This window comes from Cetorhinus maximus, chromosome 10, assembly GCF_964194155.1.
Source record: "Cetorhinus maximus chromosome 10, sCetMax3.hap1.1, whole genome shotgun sequence".
Classification (NCBI taxonomy): Eukaryota; Metazoa; Chordata; class Chondrichthyes; order Lamniformes; family Cetorhinidae; genus Cetorhinus; species Cetorhinus maximus.
The window spans coordinates 3,064,741-3,090,008 of NC_135888.1; the positions used below are offsets into that span (position 1 = coordinate 3,064,741).

Sequence of the window (25,268 nt, forward strand, 5' to 3'; positions counted from 1 at the left end):
TTGTGCCCCAGCGTATTGAATTTAAAATCCTTACATTTCGTGTCACTATAAAACCTCATTCAGCTTACATCTGTAGTCAACTTGCTTCTCCTCAGATTCTTCCTTGCCCCTTGCTACCCTTGGTACCAAAGCCTTCAGTTGTTTTAGCCATATTCTAGAACACCCTGCTTAAACCCATTTGCCTCTCAAAAAATTGCTTAACGCTTACCTGTCACTGCAGCTTTTGTTCATCTTTCATCTCGGCATCTCTTTTTGTAAAGTGAGAGATATTTTTTGATGTTGAAGGTATGCTCAACAATTGTCAATTTTGTATACTGGCAGATGTGTTGCTATACTGTAAATGTCGCTAATATTAAACCAGTTAATGAATGTGCATATTTTGTGCCTTTTTAACATTATATATTTATCTTCAGAGACTGAGCAATTTCCTGAATTAAAGCATATTTTATCACTGCTTGTTATAAATTTGTTATAATCACTGTCACAATCTCACGTTATTGCATGTGAAGCAATGAAAACCTGAGAGTGTTGATTTAAACTGTAGTTAGCATACCTTCAGGTGTGAAATGTTCTGCACGCATGATGTGGTTTTAGAGGCTGAGGATGATGGTGCAGTCAGTAGAGAAATTGGAAGGTGTGACTAGGTTAAGCTGCATTCAAAACTGTCACTGGGGCAGATATGGGGGCCTTGGATTTTGAAATGTATGGTCTCAGTTTCTTGGGTTAATTCCAAATAAGGTTGGTGACATAACATTTGGTATTAAAGAATGATGTATAGTGCATGGGTGCATAGTCCTTTTTATACATTGTTATTTGTTCTTGGAAGGATGAAATGATCAATATCTACTGACTTGCTCTATGGAGTTGTCCCTTGGTTTCAATGTTTTTATCCCTTCAATTTTTGCTGCTTAAGCTAGTATCTTTTTTTCTATTCTTGCTATATATGTATTTAAAACCAGGTGAACAAGAAGTTACATGATATTCAGCTATACATTAATTCTGGACAATAATATGTACATTTATAAGAGTAATCTACTTCAGAATGGAATATAATCTTGGGGTTCAAACAAATAATAAACTGCTTAAGCTTTGCACATGTCATGTGTCCCGTGAGCTTTTTTCATTAGGTTGTGGTTGTATAATCATTCTTGGTACCAATTCTCTAATATTGTAGGTCAACTACAATATTGCTTTTAAACTTGAAAGGTCTGTGACAAAAATTAAATATCTTTATGTGCAATGTATTGTAGCATTGTATATTACACCAATGAATGATGTTAAAGGATTTTTTTTAAAAAGCTTAATTCACAGAACAGCATGCCCTGGGATATTTTGATAACTTTTTAAAAAATATATATATATCTTTGCTCTATATAGTCATTAAATATTATGTACATTATGGATAACTGCATATGTGATTCATAATTTTCTCAAGTAGATAGAAAATAAACAACTATAAAACCTACATTACTGCCACTCCCATGTTGACTCTTTTTTTATTGTTCAATACATTTGTTTTCACATTCCATTTGTTCTCCTGCCTCTGAAGACCAGAACAATCATGAGAGCACGTGATGAAATAGAGAGGAGGTTTGATCCCTTTACATGCACCAGATTTCCCTAGATAATTTACATATGCGAACATGGCAGTCAGCACTCAGCAAGGTCCGATAAATAGCCAATGAGTGATCAGATGATCTATTTTTGGAGATGATGGTTGAGAGTGGTATTTTGGTTGATGGGAAAATGTTGACCAAGTAATCTGGGGAACTCCAGATTTTTGAATGGTAAAAATATAATATTTTGCATCTGCCTGAACAAGCAGACAAGGCCTCTGTTAAATGCCTAATCTGAAAGGCTCAGTGTCTGACATTGGATACTCCACAACAACAACAGCTTGTACTCGTATAGCGCCTTTTAACAAAATCACAAGAACACTGTATATAAAGCAGAATTTGACACCGAGCCACATGGGGAGATATTGCAGCAGATGACCAAAGATTTTAAGGAGCATCTCAAAGAAGGAAAGAAAGGTAGAGAAGTGACTAAGTTGGAGGGGGGTTTGGGGGGAGGCATGGGATTTCCAGAGCTTAGGGCCTTGGTAGCTGAAGGCATGGTCCAATAATGGAGTGATCAAAATTGGGGATGCTCAAAAGGCAAGAATTAGAAGGGCACTGATATCTGAGAGTTGTGGGGCTGGAGGAGATTACAGAGATAGGGTAAGTCCATAGAGGGAATTGAGAACAAGAATGAGAACTTTAAAATCGATGTATTGCTTAAGCAGGAACCAGTGTAAATTATAGCACATGGGGGGTCAGGGCCTTGGCAGGAGAGGTTTGGATGACCTTGGGTTTACGGAATGTGAGAGGCAGGCCAGGAGTGCATTGGTATAGTCCAGTCAAGAAGTAACAAAGTAATAAGGTTTCATCAGCAGATGAGTTCAGGTAGGGGCAGAGTCAGGTGCTGTTACAGAGTTGGAAGTGGATGGTTTTGGTGCAGATATTGGGAATTGACAACCTGTTCAAGGACTTAGGAGAGGAAAGGGAGGTTGGAGATGGGGCAGTCATTTGCAAGGACATAGGGACATAGAAAGTAAGAGCTGGCGGAGGCGATTCAGCCGCTTGAGCCTGCTCCACCATTCAACTAGATCATGGCCAATCTTCTACCTCAACGTCACTTTTCCACACTATCCCCATATCCCTAGATATCTAGAAATCTATTGATCCCTGTCTTGAATATACTCAAATGACTAAACCTCCACAGCTCTCTGAGGTAGAGGATTCCAAAGAAATGGGGATCATGAGTTAGTTTGTTGAGGAGAGTAGTCCCTTAGCACTAAGTACTGAAGTGTCACTTACTTCAGATTAATCATAATCTGTAATGATGCTTGAATCAAAAACTAATGCACAACACATTCTTCTGCAAACTTATTTAGAAGCCAGTATTTAGGTTTGATTGTGTATTGTGCTGAAGCAGAAAGATACAGAAAACAAAAATTGAATCTGTTTACAAGGAACTAAAATATCTTTAGAAACCATTTCTTACCGAGTCTTATAATTTATAATTTGAGAAGAAATAGTTTTTTCAAAGTAGACTTGTCAAGGTGATGGTTGTATGTGGATGTCACAACTTCCTGCACATTGGAGTCCAAGGTATTAATTCCAGAATCCAAGAGGCATAGAAGATATTGAACAACAAACTAAAGTGGCCACAACCCTAGAATGATGCAGCAAAGAAAGGCATTTGGCCTTTCTTACCTCTGTCGACTCCTTGAAAAAGCTATCCGATTAGTCCCTCTCCCCATAGCCCTGCAAATGTTTCCACTTCAAGTATTGTCTTCCTTCCTAAAGCTTGGTTTCCAGAATTGGGCATAATACTCCATCTGAGGCCCAAACAGCAACCTTATAAAGTTTTAGCCTAGCTTCCTTGTTTTTGTATTCTATACCTCTGTTTATGAAGCCAAGGATCCTGTATGCCTTTTTTTTTAACAGCCTTCTGAACATGTCCTGCCACCTTCAAAAGGTTTGTGTATGTACACCTTGAGATCTCTTGGCTGGACACCTTTTAAAATTGTACCATTTAATTTACATTGCCTCTCATTCTTCCTAGTAAAATGCATCACTTCATACTTTTGGGTTTAAATTGCATCTGCCACGTGTATGCCCATTTCACCAATTTGCATATGACCTCTTTAAATCTGTTACTATCCTCCTCCTCATTGTTTACTACATTTGAGTTTGTTGCCACCTGCAGACTTTGGGCTTATGCCATTGTAGATAATGCTGTTTGGTTAGGAGTGACTGGTTCCCTTCCCTGAAGAACGTTATTGAACCAGTTGGCTTTTCTATGACCCGGTCATTTTTTTTCCCTTTTAGTGCTAACCAAGATTTATTGAATTCCATTTCACAATTTGCCATGGTCGGATTTGAACACTTGATTCCTAGGTTGCTAGTACACTTCGGTCTCAGTTTTTACAAAAGCTTGATAATGGGAATTAAAGCATAGAAAATGAGAAGGTGGAACCATTAGACAGGCTAACTTGAAAATAAGGAAATATATTACTTGGGGAATTGGTGTAGCATGGAATGTAAAGGATAGAAAGTCTTGATGGTGAACATACAAGAATGCTGAACTAGTTCAGAGAGGAAATTGTACTGTACTGCACTCTTCCTCCGATACAGTAGGTGGCAGTAATACACCAAAGAGGTGTGAATTTGCCAGAAGCCAGAAAAGAGAAAGAGGAATTTGCAGAAGCTCTCCCTGAGTATCCTTGAATGGGCTTGCCAGGAACATCTTTGTATCTGGAAGTTATGTTACAGGACAGGAGTATGCCATTGTTTCAAAAGGGAGATTAGTCAGCCAGTCCTGGTTGTGAGCAAGTATTTAGAGGCCATAAAATGGGATAAACTCAATACATAGAAGGATATGAGTTAATTAAGAACATACCCTGCCACCTACAAATTGTCTGTAATGAAAAGTAATGATAAAGGAAATGTTGTACATGTTTATATGGATATGCTATGATCAAATAGGATCAGAATAGAGAATAATGTTAAAAATAATGTTTAAAAAAACAGAATTAAAGGTGCTCCATCTAAATGCACCTAGCATTCGCAAAATGGTTGATTATTTGAATGCACAAATTGAGGCAAATGTGTATGATTTAACTACCATTAGACGTGGCTACAGGGTGACTAAGATTGGGAACAGAATATCCAAGGATATTCAGCCTTTAGGAGAGAGGGGCAGAAAGGAAAAGGAGGTGGAGTAGCAGTCTAAACAAGGGATGAGATCAGTACATGAGTAAGAGAGGATCTTGGATCGAAGGATCAAGATGTGAAATCAGTTTGGGTAGAGCTAAGAAACAGCAAGGGGCAGCAATGGTAGGAATTGTTTATAGCCCACTAAACTGTAGTACTAATGTTGGACACGGTATAAATCAGGAAATTAGAGATGCATGTAATGTGGGTAATACAGTAATAATGAGCAACTTCAACTTACAGATAGACTGGGTTAGCCAAATCAGCACTAATGCTCTGGAGGAGGAATTCCTGGAATGTGTATGAGATGGGTTTCTGGAACAGTATGTTGAGGAGCCGACAAGAAAATCAGGCTATTTTGGATTTAGTGTTGTGTACTGAGAAAGGGCTAATTAATAACCTTGCTGTAAAGGAGCCGTTGGGAAATAGTGATCATAATATGTTAGAATTTTGTGATATAGTTCATTTAGAAAATAGGGACAGAATCGTCCCAGATTTGCAGTATCGGGTGGGGAAAAAGCCTTTTTACCTGCTGGCTGCAATGGTGGGTTTTCATGCTGTGTTGTCCTATTCCTGCCTCATTAATTATGCAGCCTCAGGAAACACGCCATCTCACTGGTGAGCAGCCTCTGATTTGCCTGCCACGCCATTACCTCACTGCTTCCTCATGCAGGGCGCCATATTTAAACTACGGCTGTGTGCATGCTTCCCAATGCTTGCAGCCAGGACTACTCCAGTGGAGACATGGCTCCAAAAGCCAAGAAGAGTGCAGCCCCCCAATCCAGTGACACATCCCTGGTGGGACGCCTTCTGGATGCCGTGGAGGCGCGCCATGATGTCCTCCACCCCAACTCTGGGCGCAGAAGGCCCATCAGTCTCACCACTCCTGCTTGGGAGGCGGTGGCAGAGGTGGTCAGTGCTAATGCTGCACACAAGAGGTCAGCCATCCAATGCAGAAAATGGATGAATGATCTCATCTATGCCGCCTGGGTAAGGCAACCATCTTATCACTCTAAACTCACACACTCAAGGCCATCACGCATTCTCCCTCCCCTCTCCCCTAGAGACTTCCTCCTCAGCCCTCACCATCTTGAGGCCACTTGTACAGTCCAACATGTGCCCCCCCCCACACACACCCTGGGACACCCCCCCCCCCCCCCCCCCCCCCCCACCAACTTTTCCCAGTACAGCCTTGCCTTGCAGCCTCTTCCCTTGCCTGAGGCCACTTCTCCCGTTCCTGCAGCCATTGAAAAGCCACCCTGGCATTGTGGCTGGTCCAGTAGGTAGAGACCCCCCCACAAAAAGTGATGTGGTGTTGCCTGCTGATGACTGCAAGTGTTGCCCAAAGCAAGGTAGGGAAATAAACCTTGAATCGCCAGGCGCATGTTGTTTATCCACAGTTCCGCAGTTGTGAAACATACCGGTGTGCAATCATGCTGACGTGCCTGGATGATCCAGCGTGTGGGGATGATTCCAGCGAGCGGTGCTTTATAATGAGAAGCTATTGAAATTAGGTTCTCGACATGCGGGGATGGGAAATGGGGCCTGCCATTGACGGGTGGAGCAGATAATCGCAAACTGGTTTAATGATGGCGTGAAGCTGATTTTTGGCCTTCTCACCATATTTTTAAACCCCCCTGCCCGCTATGACACCTGATGCCAACGGGTCCAGAAAATCCTGGCCTAGGTCTTGCCTTCATAATTTCCTTTCTTCAGACTTATGAGGGGCAAGTTGGCTATGGTGGATAGGGAAAATCCACTAAAAGACTTGGTGGTAGACGGGCAATGGCTAGTATTTAAAGAAATATTACACAGTCTACTACAGATATCCATTCATCTAAGGTATAAACACCCAAAGGGAAAATGTTTAAATCTATTATAAAGGATGTGATAACTGAAATTTAGAAAAGAATGGTAAAATTGGTCAGAGTCAACATGGATTAATAAAAGGGACATGAATTTTGACAAACTTGGTTGGAGTTTTTTGAGAATATTACTTGTAGCATTGATTAAGGGAGAACCAGTGAATGTGGTGTATTTGGATTTTCAGAAGGCTTTTGATAAGGTCCCACACAGGAGATTAGTAAATAAAATTAGAGCGTTTTGCAATTGGGGGAAATATACTAATACGGATTGAGAATTGGTTATTAGACAGAAAGCAGAGATTAGGAATAAATGGACCATTCTCAGGGTGGTAGGCTGTTACTAGTGGGGTACCACAAGGATCAGTGCTAAGTCCACAGCTGTTCACAATCTATATAAATGATTTGGATGTGGGGACCAATTGTAACATTTCCAAATGTCACGAAACTGGGTGGGAACATAAGCTGTGAGGAGGATGCAAGGAGGCTTCAAGAGGACTTGGACAGGCTAAGTGACTGGGCTAGAACATTGCAGGTGGAATATAATGTGAATAAGTTTGAAGTTATTAAGTGGACTTAAAACCACCACTTTCTGACTCTGTGCTACCATTGAGCCATGCGAGAGGTTATACAAGGCTTCTACAAATCTTTGGTGAGGCCAGAATTTCTTTTTTTATTTGATGTGGACGTCACTGGCCAGGCCAACATTTATTACCCATCCTTAGTGCAGAGGGCATCTAAGAGTCAACCACATTGCTGCGGGTCTGGAGTCAAATGTAGGTAAGGACAGTAAGGATTTCCTTCCCTAAAGGGGCATTAGTGAACAATTTAAACAACAATTGACGATGATTTCATGGTCATCATTAAACTTCTTAATTCCAGATTTTTATTGAATTAAAACTCCATCATCTGCCATGGTGAGATTTGAACCTGGGTCCCCAGAGCATTCCCCTAGGTCTCTGGATTACTAGTCTGGTGGCAATACCGCTACGCCATCGCCACTTAATATATTGTGCCTACTTTGAGTGACATATAATCTGGTGGTATCTTAGTGAGTTTTTTCTGTACTCCATGGTCAAGGCCAAGGGTAGAGTTGGAGGAAGTTAGAGATAGGGAGGGACAAAGCCATGGAGTGATTTGAAAACAAGAATGAAAATTTTAAAATCAGTTGTTTTTCCAGCCCTGGAGCCAATGTAGGTTAGTGAACACTGAGGAATGAATGAACGGAACTTGGTGCAAGTTAGGATATGGGCAGCAGAGTCTTGCATGTGAGCTTTTAAGCCATTTACTGGTTGAGGTTTTGCCACCTTCAAAGTTTTTATCTTTGGAGTACCTTCTTCAAGGCCTGCAGCTGGGGCTAAAGAACCCTATCTACTCAATACAAAAACAGAATTACCTGGAAAAACTCAGCAGGTCTGGCAGCATAGGTGGAGAAGAAAAAACAGTTGACGTTTCGAGTCCTCATGACCCTTCGGCAGAACTACCTATCTACTCAATGTTGAGGAGGGGTAGTGCACCCGCACCCTTGAAGCTGAGTAATCCATTGGATGTCATCCCAGTATTTGGAGACTATGTTCTAGTCCCCAATCACCAGGGCCATCTGATGTGGGATTCGAGGCCTTCTCACCTTCTAACTTGGAGGTGGGAATGCTACCATTAAACCAAAGGCTTACTTGGGAAATCTAATAGAGATGTTTGGAATTGTGAAAGGTTTTATATTGTGAAAGGAAAAAGGTATTTTGACTAGTTGGGTTAGTAACTGGATGGCATAAATTTAAGGACAGAGTGCTGAAGAATTTTTTTTTTGTTTTTCCATGAGTGATTATTAGGCCATTTCATCAGAAATAGATGCGAACAGAATCAATAATGGTTTTGAAAATGGAAGCGGATAAATATTTGAAAAATTAATTTAAAAGTATGGGGAAAGAACAGTGCAATGTATCTAAATGAATAACTCTGAGGTATAGGTATATTGACTGAATAGCTCCTTTTACAAAAAATTCTGATTTCTGATTTTTTACAATACCTAATCCAGATCACTAACTTTAGTGAATTTTCTGCTTTTGTTTTAGTAACCCCTGAATTTCTGTTGGTTCTGATGCAAAAAAAAAAGGTGAAGGATAAAGCAAATGAATTGAGGATTGTTGACTAAAATTTCAGTTAACAGATTTTGAATTGTTACTTTAAAACAAAATGCTGAGGTGCAAAGCTTTACAAAACAGTGCAAGAGTGCTGGCGTGATTTTTGCTGTAACCTGTTAATATCAACATTGCTATATAGTTTTAAGATGTAATGTTTTCTATATAATTTTGAAGGGCATGTTTATTTATATACATAGTGTTCCATCTGCATGGATAACGATTTAAAGGGACCAGATTGTGTTCCATAATAGTGTGGACATATTTTTGATCTAGCAGTAGAACCTGTAGAAAGTGGTAGGTGTGTGTGCTATGATTTTACCCATGCACAGAACACCAAGCTATGTGATTGGATGGATTTTTAGTGTATCTCACTCTAAGCCTGACAGTTCGGAGTAACTTAACACAAACATTTGTCCTCTAATTCCTCTGGTCCAGCTGAAGTGTACAACTTTACTTCATCTTCCCCCCCCCCCCCCCCCAACCACACCACCCTTCAACCCATAGTTATGAGGTTGCAAATCTATTGTTTTTTGATTCTAAAACGAGCCAAAAACTCATGACGGCCAACATATGATAGGCAGCTCATCATGCTGTTAACATTAGGACTTAAGCCCATAAATACAAGAAGCAGATGTTTGATTTTTTTTAAAACATGTTTGGCTGATTTTTTAAGAGTTATTTTCACTCCTGCAAATGGTTCATAGCCTACTACTGTCTTAAAATCAAAGAGGTGGTTGTTCATGGCATTTTTGTAACCAGTAAAGATGTTTCCTGTTTTATTAGCATTTGAAGTCATAGTGTCATAGAGTTTACAGCACGGAAAGAGGCTCTTCGGCCCGCTGTGTCTGCGCTGGTCATCAAGCCCCTATCTACTCTAATCCCATTTTCCAGCACTTGACCCGTAGCCTTGTATGCCATGGCGTTTAAAATATCCATATAAATACTTCTTAAATGTTGAGGGTTCCTGCCTTTACCACCCTTTTCAGGCAATGAGTTCCAGATACCCCCCACCCTCTGGGTGAAAAACTTTTTCCTCAAATCCTCTCTAAACCTCCTGCCCCTTACCTTAAAATCTATGCCCCCTGGTCACTGACCCCTCCACTAAATGGAAAAGTTTCTTCCTATCTACGCCCCTCCATAATTTTATACACCTCAATCCCTCAGCCTTCTCTGCTCCAAGGAAAACAACCCCAGCCTACCCAATCTCTCTTCAAAGCTGAAACACTCCAGCCCAGGCAGCATCCTGGTGAATCTCCTCTGCACCCTCTCTAGTGCAATCACATCCTTCCTATAGTATGACAAGCAGAACTGCACACAGTACTCCAGATGTGGCCTAACTAATGTTTTATACAGCTCCATCATAACCTCCCTGCTCTTGTATTCAATGTGTCATCTAATAAAGGCAAGTATCCCACATGCCTTCTTAACCACCCTATCTACTTGTCCTGCTGCCTTCGAGGATCTATGGACATGCACACTAAGGTCCCTCTGATCCTCTGTACTTCCTAGGGTCCTACCATTCATTGTGTACTCCCTTTCCTTGTTATTCCTCCCAAAATGCATCACCTTGCACTTTTCATGATTAAATTCCATTTGCCACTGTTCTGCCTATCTGACCTGCCCATTTAAATCATCCTGTAGTCTAAGGTTTCCCTCCTTGCTATTCACCACACCACCAAATTTTGTGTCATCTGCAAACTTATTGATCATACCTCCAACATTCATGTCTAGATCATTAACGTTCACCACAAACAGCAAGGGACCCAGCACCGAACACTCTGTTACGCCACTAGACATAGGGGTTTAAGCTAATTTGGCAGGGAGATTGGATACGGAGTGGAGGTGTAGTAGGAGGAGATGCACAGACAAGTATAGAAGAAAAACCAAGTCAGTCTGGAAGGCAGAGCGTATATGGTCCAGTTAAGGCATAAGGGAGCATGGCAAGGCTGGATGGCATTTATTTTAGTTGAGGGTGTTGATTGACCTGTGGGGATTCCTATCACGGAGACATGGTTGAGGGAGGGGCAGGACTGGCAGCTCAATATTCGGGGGTATAGAATCTTCAGGCAAGCCGGGGGAGGGGGGGTCTGTAAAAGAGGAGGTTGTAATATTGATCAAGGAGTCAATTACTGCAATAAGGGGATGATATCTTAGAAGGTTCCTCAAATTAGGCTATATGGGTAGAACTTAAACCTAAAAAGAGGGAAATCACACTACTGGGAGTGTACTATAGACCCCCAAACAGGCAGGGAGAGATAGAAGGGCAGATATGTAGGCAAATCTCAGAGAAGTGTAAAAGTAATAGGGTAATAATAGTAGGGGATTTCAACTACCCTAATATTAACTGGGATAGACAAAGTGTAAAAAGGCTAAGAGGGGGTGGAATTCTTAAAATGTATCCAGGAGAGCTTTTTAAGCCAGTAAGTAGAAAGCCCTACAAGAGAGAGGGTGGTGTTGGACCTAATTTTAGGGAACAAAGCCAGGCAAGTGGTAGAAGTGTCAGTGATAGTGACCATAACTGAGTAAGGTTTAAACTAGTTGTGGAAAAGGACAAAGATGGACCAGAAATAAAGGTTCTAAATTAAGAAAGGCTGATTTTAATGATAAGACAGGATCTAGCCAAAGTGGACTGGGAGCAGCTACTTGTAGGAAAATCTACATCAGAGCAGTGGGAGTCATTCAAAAAGGAAATAGAGAGTACAGGGCCAACATATTCCCATAAAGGTGAAGGGTGGGACCAACAAGTCTAGAGAACCCTGGATGTTGAGGAATGTACAGGATTGGATAAGGGGAAAAAAAGGGAAGCTTATAGTAGATAAAGAAGTCCTAGAGGAGTATAGAAAGTGCAGGGGGTTACTTAAAAAAGAAATTAGGAGAGCGAAGAGGGGGCATGGAAAACACTGGCGGATAAAATAAAGGAAAATGCAAAGGCATTTTACAAGTATATTAGTGGCAAGAGGGTAACCAGGGAAAGAGTGGGGCCAATAGAGACCAAAGTGGTAATCTGTGTGGGGAGCCGGAATACATAGGTGAGGTTTTAAATGAGTATTTTGCATCTGTATTCACTATAGAGAAGAACGATGTAGATATAGAAATCAGGGAGGGGGACTGTGATATACTTGAGCAAATTAGCATTGAGAGGGAGGAGGTATTAGCGGTTTTAGTGGCCTTAAGAGTGGATAAATCCCCAGGCCCAGATGAAATATATTCCAGGCTGCTGTGGGAGGCAAGGGAGAAGATTGCAGGGGCCCTGACATTAATTTTCAAATCCTCTCTGGCCACGGGAGAGGTGCTAGAGGACTGCAGGGCAGCTAATGTGGTACCATTATTCAAGAAGAGGGGGTAGGGATAAACCAGGAAACTATAGGCCAGTGGGTAACATCAGTGGTAGGGAAATCTTTAGAAAAATATTCTGAGGACAGAATTAATCTCCACTTGGAGAGGCAAGGATTAATCAGGGATATTCAGCATGGCTTTGTCAGCTGGGGAGATCATGTCTAACAAATTTGATTGAATTTTTCGAGGAGGTGAGTAGGTGTGTAGATGAGGGTAGTGTCGTTGATGTAGTCTACATGGACTTTAGTAAGGCTTTTGACAAGGCCTCGAATGGGAGACCGGTCACAAAGGGAAGAGCCCATGGGACCCAGGGCAATTTGGCAAACTGGATCCAAAATTGGCTTAGTGGCAGGAGGCAGAGGGTGATGGTCGAAGGCTGTTTTTGTGACTGTCATTCTGTGTGGAATTGTTTCACTCTACTTATTGTGCAAAAATGTTAAGGTCTTCAGAAATGTATTAAATCGTTCTTGTTTCATCTTGTGATTTAACTTACAACCAGAATAGGGGAGAGGCATTGATTTTAAGAAGCCAATCCAAAAAGAGCTTGCCATTCCCAACACTATTTCTGAAAAAGAGTCATATTGGACTTGAAATGTTAACTCTGTTTCTGTCTCCACAGATGTTGCCAGACCTGCTGAGTTTTTCCAGCACTTTCTGTTTTTATTCCTGTTTCTAGTTTGCTTGACTCAAGTGGCATAAAACCACCAGATTTGATATTCTGGTAGCAACCTTACTGAAAAAAGTCCCACGGTTGTTTGGTGAAGAAAACTGGAAAAATACACTGGGTGTTATAAAAGGCTTCGCTTCTGACAGAGGATTTGAGATGCAACACTGACACACTTCAAAGTACAACTATTCAGATGTAAATGGAGAAACGGAATTGTAATGGAGTTGACCTTTACATTAATGTGCCCACTTCTACTAAAATTCCAAATTTGTGATGACATTTAAAGGATTGCAGAAACATTTCAGTTTCTGCTTTTAAAGCAGTTTTTTCATGTGTAAAGTCTGCATACAGAATTGCCAGAGATATTTTTAAGTTAGCTTTTTTCTTTCAGTCTTTGTCTCTGTGGCCCTTTATTTTTCAAAATCCTCTGAGGTTTTCATTAATGCTGAGTTCAAATTGCAGAAGGATTTTCTTGCGTGCTAATGATCAGTTAATTTATGACTACGGGTAACAGCTTTGTCAGTAATTTGTGTAGAGTGGATGATGGTGTCTATGCCTAACTATTTAAGGAGCTGATATGATCTAGGGTTAAACAAATTGAGAAATTTTCGTTGCTGTTAGACTATAAAAAAAATATATTAAGTAATTCAACATTTCAAGAAGCAAAAAAGAATGCTGAGACCCTGAGCTGTTTAAAGGTTTAATGGGCAAAGGCCCTGACATTTGTGTGGTACTAAAGTATACAGGCTAGAAAACCTTGATTTGAATCCCCTGCCTATGCTGCATAAGTTGATCTTGGCCATGGCACCAGTTGGACAATACTGCTGCATCCAGTCATACCTGACTTTGGTTCAAAGACTCAGGCTGTAAAGTACACAAGGGTGACAGGTGAGAACATAATCACTCTAATGTAATGCCCTCCATGATCAGATGTCCAACCGCCAGTCATTGTCTAGGCTCATACACGTCTTGCATTTGTATAGTGTTTTTGATATGGGAAAACATCCCATTGCACATCACACGCATAAGCATGCAAAAACGGACACACAGCTAAAGAAGGAAATGTTCGGAGAGGTGACCAAATGCTTGGTAAAAGAGGTGGGTTTCAAGCAGCATAGAGGGATAGAGTAGACGCAGAGGTTTGGAAATGCAATGCAGAGCAACCGGTCCAGATGTTTGAAGGCATGACTTCCAATAATGGGACAAAGGGGTAAGCGGTTGGCATGAGACCAGAAATAGAAGAACGGAAGGCTGGAATAAGTAACAGAAAAGTGGCTGTAAAAGAGGAGCAACCTGTCATCAGTTTTTGTATTGACAGAATTAAATATAGAAATTCCACAGCATATGATAGAAGAAATAGCTCCTGCACACTAAATAGGAATTCTATTTTCTATTTTAATTCAATTTCTGGAGCGAAGTGCCAGTGTTAATGTTGTTAAATCCATTTCCTGTTATGAGTCTGTGCCAGGCTATGGAAAATGGATTTGATAATATAAATATTGGGTAGAGTAGCTTGAAAACTGTTTTAGAGTTCTTGTTGTTCTTGTGTTACAGCTTGCTTTTTAGGAAGAAATGCAGAAATAAATATTTTGATTCTTATGCTAGTCAGCTGTCTAATTTTTTAACATTGTGACAAATTTATACACTCTTAAGAATTCATCACATTTAAAGATTTATAAAAATACAGACCTACAGATTACTGGGTGTCAACCTTAGCTCAGTGGTAGGACTCGAATCCACCACCACCTAACTTTTGGATAAGAGTCCCATTCCAGAGACTTGAGCACCATGCTGCACTGAAGTGTAGTACCAAACTGAAGGAGAAATGCACTGTTGGAGATGAGATGTTGAAAGGAGGTCATGTCTGACCTCTTTAAGTGGATATAAAAGGGGTGCTGTTCAAAAGTGCTTCCAGTGTCCTTGCCAACATCACTAAAGCAGATAAAAGCAGAAAATTATGGAAATACTCAGCAGGTCAGGCAGTGCCTGTGAAAATAAAAATGGGAGTGAACGTTTCGGTCTCCGACCTTCCATCATAAGCATACTATCTGATCACTATATTATTCTTCTTTATATCAATATTCTAGATGGATTTATATATCAGACCTTAGGGGAAACCCTTGCTTAAGAACTGATTGCTTTATCAATCCATTGAAACAAATTGAGCAACAATAGCCATGATCATATACACCTTCAATGCCATTGGTAATTGAATCAGCTAGAATTTAGCGTATTAATGGTTTAGCAAACTGTCTTTGAATTTTGAATTCACCTGCGAGAGATGGCATAAAAGCTTCTCCTGCAGTTCTAGGGCATAGATTAGGTTTGGCAGTGGAAAACTGCATTTAGTTCAACTGTAGCCTTGCTTAGCATAAAGATGATGTGTTTAATAAAAGGAAATGTATTTTGTGCTTTTGAAGGGTCTGCTGAGTGTTCAGGAAGCCCTGCATTTATTTCACTTATCACAGAATCACACAGTGCAGAAGAGGCCCTTCGGCCCATCAAGTCTGCACCGACACATGAGAAACACCTGACCTGCCTACCTAATCCCATTTACCAGCACTTGGCCCATAGCCTGGAATGTTATGACATGCCAAGTGCTTATCAAGGTACTTTTTAAAGGATGTGAGGCAACCCGCCTCCACCACCCTCCCAGGCAGCGCATTCCAGACCGTCACCACCCTCTGGGTAAAAAAGCTTTTCCTCACATCCCCCCTAAACCTCCTGCCCCTCACCTTGAACTTATGTCCCCTCGTGACTGATCCTTCAACTAAGGGGAACAGCTGCTCCCTATCCGCCCTGTCCATGCCCCTCATAATCTTGTACGCCTCGATCAGGTTGCCCCTCAGTCTTCTCCGTTCCTACGAAAACAACCCAAGTCTATCCAACCTCTCTTCATAACTTAAATGTTTCATCCCAGGCAACATCCTGATGAATCTCCTTTGCACCCCCTCCAGTGCAATCACATCCTTCCTATAATGTGGTGACCAGAACTGCACACAGTACTCCAGCTGTGGCCTCACCAAGGTTCTATACAACTCCAACATGACCTCCCTACTTTTGTAATCTATGCCTCGATTGATAAAGGCATGTGTCCTATATGCCTTTTTCACCACCCCACTAACATGCCCCTCTGCCTTCAGAGATCTATGGACACACACGCCAAGGTCCCTTTGTTTCTCAGAACTTCCTAGTGTCATGCCGTTCATTGAATACTTCCTTGTCAAATTACTCCTTCCAAAGTGTATCATCTCACACTTTTCAGGGTTAAATTCCTTCTGCCACTTATCTGCCCATTTGACCATCCCATCTATATCTTCCTGTAGCCCAAGACACTCAACCTCACTGTTAACCACCCGGCCAATCTTTGTGTCATCCGCAAACTTACTAATCCTACCCCACACATAGTCATCTATGTTGTTTATATAAATGACGAATAATAGGGGATCCAGCACAGATCCCTGTGGTATGCCACTGGACACTGGCTTCCAGTCACTAAAGCATTCTTCTGTCTCCTACAACTAAGCCAATTTTAAATCCACCTTATCAAATTACCCTGTAACCCATGTGCATTTGCCTTCTTCATAAGTCTCCCATGTGGGACCTTGTCAAAGGCTTTGCTGAAATCCATATAAACTACATCAACTGCACTACCCTCATCTACACACCTGGTCACCACCTCAAAAAATTCAATCACATTTGTCAGGCATGACCTCCCTCTGACAAAGCTATGTTGACTATCCCTGATCAAACCTTGCCTCTCCAAGTGCAGATAGATTCTCTCCTTCAGAATTTTTTCCAATAGTTCCCCTACCACTGACGTGAGACTCACTGGCCTGTAGTTCCCTGGCATATCTCTACAACCCTTCTTAAATGGCGGAACCACATTAGCTGTTCTCCAGTCCTCTGGCACCTCCCCCATGGCCAGAGAGGAATTAAAAATTTGGGTCAGAGCCCCTGCGATCTCCTCCCTTGCCTCCCTCAGCAGCCTGGGACACATCATCCGGACCTGGAGATTTGTCCACTTTTAAGCCTGCCAACATCTCCAATACCTTGTCACTCCCTATATCAATTTACTCAAGAACCTTGCAGTGTCTCTCCCCAAGTTCAATACCTTCATCCTCATTCTCTTGGGTGAAGATGGATGTGAAGTACTCGTTCAATTTGCTGCTCTGAATTCAGAATATTTGATACTGTAAGTGAATATAGTTTTGTGGGGTGGGGGTATATGTAGCCTTTGTTTGAATAAATGTGCAGATGTTGATAAGCAGTTAGCATTCAGTAGCATTTGTGGACATACCTGTACTAATGAAAGAGATCCAAGCTTTGCTAATGAAGCTTGCTGCGTAATAGAAGAGTATTGCCAAATTCACAAATCCTAAAAAGTGAAAATCTCATCTCTGAGAAGATATTTTTAATGGCTAAGTATTTTGGGACGCAATGGTATAGTACTTGTTACAATCTGGCTAGGGACTGTTAACATTTAAAGAGAAATCTGAACACCTCATTTTAAGCAATAGAACTACGCCCCAAGGTTTCACGTTTTTGAACAAGAACATAAAATATTATTGTATGTAAAAGACTTAAACAAAACAAGTACTATTAATTTAACAATGATTTATAACTATGCATGTTGTGCACTCATGTTTACATCTGACTTCCCCCAAGAATTCTGTTAATAACTTTAAGATTGATGTGTCTTTACTTCTATAGGGACCACCCATAAGTATGCCACAAACCTCTGGAGACTACTATTAATTCTCAGTTCTAGCTATTCTCAGAGGTAAAACTTTCATTTACAATCTCTTGACTGTGGGCTGAGGGTCCCTTGTTCTGGTTACTTTTCCTTTTCTTTCAAGCTAACTCAGCTGATTACTTCCTTTTTCACAATCTCTGTGGGGACCACTGTAGATTCTTCCATTATTTTCAAACTAGGCAATCTTCCAGCTTCTGTTCCCTCACAAAATTCAAATTGAGACTAAGCCTCACGTGCATTCCACATGGCAAATGATGAAGTTTTTTGCTGTGCTTGTCATTCATTTTGCCTTTTGTCTCAGTGAGCTGTAAATTGAACACGCCAGTTCCAAACTGTAACTACTACGTGATTGGCTCTGCGTCTCTTTGTGTAGCCTCAAAAGGTTTCAGTCTACTGTAGTTTTGGTTTTCAAACCTCCGGTTCAGTTTTTGTTTCCTTAGAAGCAGAGGGGGTCAGTTTTTTTTGTTGTCCCTTTTCTGTTTACATTTCCAGTTTCTGTTTTCAGTTAATGCGTCATTTAAATCCTGACCACCTGCTGTTTTATAGCTCTGTTTTTCTATTGTAACCTTTACAAGTGTAACAAACTCCCAGATTATTTACAATGCATTTACTCCCCCCCCCACCAAGCCCCCCCCCACCGCCCCAGCCCCCATATTCTATTAAAACTTTAATTCTTAAAACTAGAAGTTATGTTTTAAAACTATAAGGTATATTCTTAAAACTCATGAACCGTGAATGCAGTGTTCACAACATGGTTAAAACAATAACATGAGCATTAACTAGCTTTTTAATATCCAGTCTTATCTTCTTCGCCTTGTCTGATGTTTAGCTAATAAATATGAACAGTTATTTAGTGTGGGCAGCTACATGTATCTTTGAGATTTAGCTGTGGCATTTTTCCAAAAATTAGTTTACATGATGTAGAACCAACTAAGCATGTTCAAAGTGAAATAGTGATGGTCTTGAACAATTCCCATACCTGAACGCATGCTTCAGCAAGATGTTAACTTCCCTTTTCTGGATACAAGGGACAAAGTTCTGACTGAGTGTGCGAAGCTTTGCTGTAGGAGTTTACAGCAAATTTTTATTGCAGAATGCAAAGACACAGCTGTTGTATTCCTGGAATAAGCAAAGACGTCTAGCCAATGGCACTGCTGCAGTCGTGATATAGAGACCTGGCTGCCTGACCCTATCTCTGATGTTTGGGAGAATAGGCGTTTATAATGTAGTAGGTTGTTTGTATGTCTTTAAGTTATACTGAATACAATAAAATGTGGCTGTTCTGTTCTGTGTTGACATGTCGAGCTCTATCTTCTTGCGGATTCCATCCATCTTCTCATTTGTTTCCTCTACGGTAGACCAAATAAAAGTTTTCAATCCAAAAGCTGAATGTTGGTAGTTCCATAATGTTTGTAATTCCTACAGAGTGCAAACGGTGACCTCAGTCTCAGCTTTTGCTGACATCCATTTTATCATTGATTTACAAACGGGAAATAAAAGTGGGCCAAACATTAGCAACTCTGAATAGGTATTGCAATAAAACAAAGGCTCATTAATGGATCTTTGTGTTCTCTAAAGAAGCCTTAAGTAATGACCCAATATTGCTACCAGGATCATATTGTACAGGAAATGTGTGCATTCTGGTAGATTACTTTCCCCTTTAACCTCAATTTTAATCCTTGTGTTGTGCTGAAGACTAACCTTTGCAATGGTGGGAATGGGTAGAGGAGGAAAAGAGTGAAGAGATTTTGTAATAGGAAAATAAACACTTGTAATTTTTTTCTTTCCAGCTGTCTAAATCTCTGACAGTACAATAGCGTTATGCTAGTCAACCATTAGCACTGAAACAGAACCAGACCAACATTCAGAATGCCTGTGCAAGCGTCGCAGTGGACAGAATTCCTCTCCTGTCCCATCTGCTACAATGAATTTGATGAGAACGTGCACAAACCCATCAGTTTGGGCTGTGGGCATACTGTCTGTAAAACCTGCCTGAACAAACTACACCGCAAGGCGTGTCCCTTTGACCAGACCGCCATCAACACAGACATTGATGTTCTTCCTGTGAATTTTGCACTTCTACAGTTAGTCGGTGCACAGGTAAATTTTACTTAAACTGTATCAACTGCTAAGGTTTCATTATGCTATAATTGCATCTTTGGAGTTGATGTTTGTAGCCATAGATGCTTAACTAACTGTGATGGTTAAATTCCAAGATAGGCATGTTTTTAATGTATCAACATGTGCTATCTTTATATGAATTGCTGATCTGATTAAATCAACTTCAACAAATGTACGATAATTAAATCCTTGTGAAGATCTAATTACTAATTCACCTCAAAGACTTTGGTGAACAGGAATGAGGTTCCTATTCAGGATGCATCTTGTATGGATATAAATGTTCATTATAGTGTAACTGATATGGAATTATCTTCACATGTATAAGGGTCAAACTAATGGCACTACTTTGAAAACTCATGTCAATGTTGAAAGTTTAATGACAGGATTTCCTAGGCTGTTTATTACAAGAGGAATGTGAAATGACAGCATCAGTATGAAATAACAACTTTGTTCAAGGTTCCTTTTTATTTCTAGTTATGTTAATGTAGATTAGCAATTCTGCTCCAGATGCTGCTATGTTGTGTAACCATAAAAATTATTGCTTCACAGGTGAGAAACTATATTTGCATCAAAGATGGATCAAAGGACAGCTAAATAATGTTATAACCTACTGTATCTGTAATTTATTTTGTGACAAACTATTATTTTCTTCATCACTATTATTCATAGGTTGGACACCTAACATTCCAACTTCTCTATTGTTGTGGAAAAAGTTGAGTTTAGCTACCAAGCTTTTTTTTTCACTTCTCGTTGGTAGATAAAAATCCAAAAAAATGTCCTGGTCAGATGTTCACTACTGTTCTTGTCCAGCAAAACCTTAAGAAGTTAGCAAGAATTAAAGCAAGACGTATAAATTATCTTTTAGCTCCTAAATATGACATTATTTAGCTAATATGTAATTTGTAAATTTGGTTCATCTACCCAGATTTTTGTCCTTCCATTTTGGCAATGGTATTATGTTGTATAACTTTTTGAATCACGTGTTAAATCAATCAGCATAAATAGTTGAGCCCTAGATACAAGAGCTCACATTTCATTCTGTTCTCTTAGTCTGAGCTTGTTGCCCTATTTCCACTCTCCAAATAACAATTCCAGCTGTAGGTCCTCCACACAGCCTTTTCCCAGCTGACATCCATTCGTTCACTTTCTAACAGTATCCATCTCAGTCTTATTGCATACATGCCAAACTGATTATACTCTTGCAGTAACACGCATGGGCATTATTCTGTCACCCAAATATTATTTAGTTGTTCTTGCATCAGCATTCGTACTATTTTCGTTGTTCTTGCTGACCTTCGGCGTGTAGGATAATTTCCAATATTCAGTTTGATGTGCTTGCTAAAAATTACCATTTTGCATCTTGCATCATTGAAATGTTCTGTTCTATTGAATTTTGCCAACATGTAAATGTTTTGACTGTATTTAGGTCCCAGACCAGCAGACTGTGAACCTGAGTAACTTGACTGAAAATAAACATTATGAGGTTGCAAAGAAATGTGTAGAGGAGCTGGCACTCTACTTGAAACCTCTTAGTGGAGGAAAGGGTATGTAGCACAATATAAAATTTACAATTGCAATTGTAAAAGCTAGTATTTCCTTTCTCGGCTTGTGTTTTGTAACTTTGCATGGCTGGAAATGTACTTGTTAGATTCATCCATATGAGCGCAAAATCCATTCATCAATATGTAATCACAATGCAGACTCCCAGATTTATAAGCAACCGGGTTTAAAAAAAGTTTGTAATTTATTTTTGTGCAATCATATAAAACAGTTAAAATTAGTACTTTGGTTAACTTGAGTTTTAATCAGCCCAGGCAGACTCGTAAGCCAGTCATTTTCCAATTACTACTTTATTCCTGTTTATTTACTAGGTTATTTCAATGGAGTCAAGACCAAGGGCAGTATTGATTCTGAGGAGCATTAAAGGGCAGAGAGAACAATTGGAATGGGGAAGGGGCAACAGAAGTTGGGAGGGGAAGAAAATAAGTGAGTGGAGTAAAGAGTGGGGTAAGTGGGGGAGGGGAAAGGGAGAGGTAATGGGGGCTAGTTAGCAAAATGTGTCTTTTAATGGGCCTAGAAAACCCTGTGTGATTGTGAGAAGGGCTGTGATCTTACCAGTCGGGGAGGGAGGTGGCAGAGAGGCAGAGACAAGAAAACACTATCTGCTGGAAAAGCAACGGTCTCCCACCATTACAATGAACTTTTCAATATGGCTTGACCACGGTGCATTGTACTGCAATTTGCCATGACCTGAGAGCTTATGTGGATGCACAATGGGACCTTGGAACCAAAGGGTCATTGGGTGTTCATGCAGTGGGACCACAATTTTCATCAATAAAGCAATGCCTCTTTTTTTTGATTGGTTCTGATTTTTAAAGATTGTAAATGAATAAAAGTCATTCTTCCCACCTGATTTGAACTACATTTTTCTGCCTCTTCCAATCTCTGGGGAGAAGAGTTCCACAGACTCATGACTCTCTCGGAGAAATTTTCTCCTCGTCTCTGTCTTAAAATGGAGACCCCTTATTTTTAAACTGTGCCCCCTAGCTCTGGCCTCTTCTGTAAGGGGAAACATTCTCTCAGCATCCATTCTATCAAGACCTCTCAGTGCTCAACATCTTTCTAGCTGAGATTCCCAGGTTTAATGTTATTCATCTGCTGGTTTGCGAAAGCAATCGTAAAATTATTAACTTCAAATAATTCTTGATGTACAATTTGAAGTGTACTTTTGGCAGAACAGAATTTTTAAAAATTCATTCATGGGATGTGGGCTTCGCTGGGTGGGCCAGCATTTATTGCCCATCCCTGGTTGCCCTTGAGAAGGTGATGGTGAGCTGCCGCCATGAACCGCTGCAGTCCATGTGGTGTAGGAACACCCACAGTGCTGTTAGGAAGGGAGTTCCAGGATTTTGACCCAGTGACAGTGAAGGAACGGCGATATATTTCCAAATCAGGATGGTGAGTGAATTGGAGGGGAACTTCTAGGTGGTGATGTTCTCATCTATCTGCTGCCCTTGTCCTTCTAGATGGTAGCGGTCATGGTCATGGGTTTGGAAGGTGCTGTCGAAGGAGCCTTGGTGAACTCCTGCAGTGCATCTTATAGATGGTACACACTGCTGCTACTGTGCGTCGGTGGTGGAGGGAGTGAATGTTTGTGGATAGGGTGCCTATCAAGCGGGTTGCTTTGTCCTGGATGGTGTCAAGCTTGTTGAGTGTTGTAGGAGCTGCACTCATCCGGGCAAGTGGGGAGTATTTCATCACACTCCTGACTTATGCCTTGTAGATGATAGACAGGCTTTGGGGAGTCAGGAGGTGAATTACTCATCACACTATTCCTAGCCTCTGACCTGCTCTTGTAGCCACAGTATTTATAAGGCTAGTCCAGTTCAGTTTCTGGTCAATGGTAAGCCCCCAGGATGTTGATAGTGGGGGATTCAGTGATGGTAATGCCATTGAACATCAAGGGGCAACGGTTGGATTCTCTCTTGTTGGAGGTGGTCATTGCCTGACACTTGTATGGTGGAAATGTTACTTGCCACTTGTCAGCCCGAGCCTGGATATTTTCCAGGCCTTGCTGTATTTGGACGTAGACTGCTTCAGTATTGAGGTGTGAATGATGCTGAACATTGTACAATCATCAGTGAACTTCCCCACTTCTGACCTTATCATGGAAGGAATGTAGTTGATGAAGCAGCTGAAGATGGTTGGGCCGAGGACACTACCCTGAGGAACTCCTGCTGTGACGGCCCGGAGCTGAGATGACTGACCTCCAACAACCACAACCAGCTTCCTTTGTGCTAGGTATGACTCCAACCAGTGGAGAGTTTTCCCTCTGATTCCCATTAACTCGAGTTTTGCTAGGGCTCCTTGATGCCATCTTCGGTCAAAAGCAGCCTTGATGTCAAGGGCAGTCACTCTTGCCTCACCTCAGGAGTTCAGCTCTTTTGTCCATGTTTGAACTAAGGCTGTAATGAGGTCAGGAGCTGAGTGGCCCTGGCGGAACCCAAACTGGGCATCAGTGAGCAGGTTATTGCTAAGCAAGTGCCACATAATAGTACTGTTGATGACCCCTTCCAATACTTTACTGATGACCGAGAGCAGACTGATGGGGTGGTAATTGTCTGGGTTCGATTTGTCTTGCTTTTTGTGTACAGGACATACCTGGGCAATTTTGCACATAACTAGGTAGATGCCAGTGTTGTAGCTGTATTGGAACAGCTTGCCTAGGAGTGCGGCAGTTCTGGAGCACAAGTCTTCAGTGCTATTGCCAGAATATTGTCAGGGCCCATAGCCTTTGCAGTATCCAGTGCCTTCAGCCATTTGTTGATATCACGTGGAGTGAATCGAATTGGCTGAAGACTGGTATCTGTGATGCTGGGGACCCCCGGAGGAGGCTGAGATGGATCATCCACTCAACACTACTGGCTGAAGCTTATAGCAAATACGATGATGTGCTGGGCTCCTCCATTATTGAGGATGGGGATAATTGTGGAGCCGCCTCCTCCAGTGCATTGTTTAATTGTCCACCACCATTTACGACTGGATGTGGCAGGACTGCAGAGCCTAGATCTGATCCATTGGTTTTGGGATCGCTTAGCCCTCTCTATCACTTGCTGCTTATGCTGCTTGGCATGTAAGTAGTCCTGTGTTATAGCTTCATCGGGTTGACACCTCATTTTGAGGTATACCTCCTGGCATGCCCTCCTGCACAAGCCAGGGTTGACCTCCCTGGCTTGATGGTAATGGTAGAGTGGGGGATATGCCAGGCCATGAGGTTACAGATTGTGTTCAAGTACAAATCTGCTGCTGCTGATGGCCCACAGCGCCTCATGGATGCCCAGTCTGTTCGAAATCTATCCCATTTAGCATGGTGGTAGTGCCACACAACACAATGGAGGGCACCCTCAATGTGAAGCCGGGATTTCGTCTCCACAATGACTGTGCGGTGGTCGCTCCTACCGATACTGTCATGGACAGATGCATCTGCGGCAGGCAGGTTGGTGAGGATGAGGTCAAGTATGTTTTTCCCTCGTTTTGGTTCCCTCACCACCTGCCATGGACCCAGTCTAGCAGCTATGTCTAGGACTCGGCCAGCTCGGTCGGTTGTGGTGCTACCAAGCCACTCTTGGTGGTGGACATTGAAGTCCCCAACCCAGAGTACATTCTGTGCCTCGCCACCACCAGTGCTTCCTCCAAGTGGTGTTCAATCATCGGCTGAGAGAGGGTGGTACGTGGTAATCAGCAGGAGGTTTCCTTGCCCATGTTTGACCTGACGCCATGAGACTTCATGGGGTCTGGAGTCGATGTTGAGGACTCCCAGGGCAACTCGCTCCCGACTGTATACCACTGTGCCGCCACCTCTGCTGGGTCTGTCCTGCTGGTGGGACAGGAATGGTGATGGTGGTGTCTGGGATATTATCTGTAAGGTATGATTCCATGAGGATGACTATGTCAGGCTGTTGCTTGACTAGTCTGAGACGACTGTCCCAATTTTGGCACTAGTAAGGAGGACTTTGCAGAGCTTTGTTGTTTCCGGTGATGCCGGGTGGTCTGTCCAGTTTAATTTCTTTTTTGTGACTTTGTAGCAGTTTGTTACAACTGAATAGTTCAGAGGGCATTTAAGAG

The 25,268-nt window shown here is 41.5% G+C and overlaps 1 protein-coding gene and 1 long non-coding RNA gene across 7 annotated transcripts in view; one reads left to right on the forward strand and one right to left on the reverse strand.

The window, feature by feature from the left end:
* Positions 1-25,268, reverse strand: part of LOC144685408 (uncharacterized) — a 1,061,419-nt gene that overhangs the window by 754,472 nt on the left and 281,679 nt on the right. The window lies entirely within an intron of this gene.
* The window catches only part of rc3h2 (ring finger and CCCH-type domains 2), a 116,159-nt gene that overhangs the window by 38,573 nt on the left and 52,318 nt on the right, over positions 1-25,268 (forward strand). For all 6 annotated transcript variants that reach the window (XM_078549822.1, XM_078549821.1, XM_078549827.1 and 3 more), the window contains 2 exons: positions 19,313-19,622; positions 21,070-21,187. In XM_078549822.1, coding sequence (XP_078405948.1) covers positions 19,392-19,622; positions 21,070-21,187 — 349 coding nt within the window. In that variant the 5' untranslated portion in view covers positions 19,313-19,391. The remainder of the gene's footprint in view (positions 1-19,312; positions 19,623-21,069; positions 21,188-25,268) is intronic.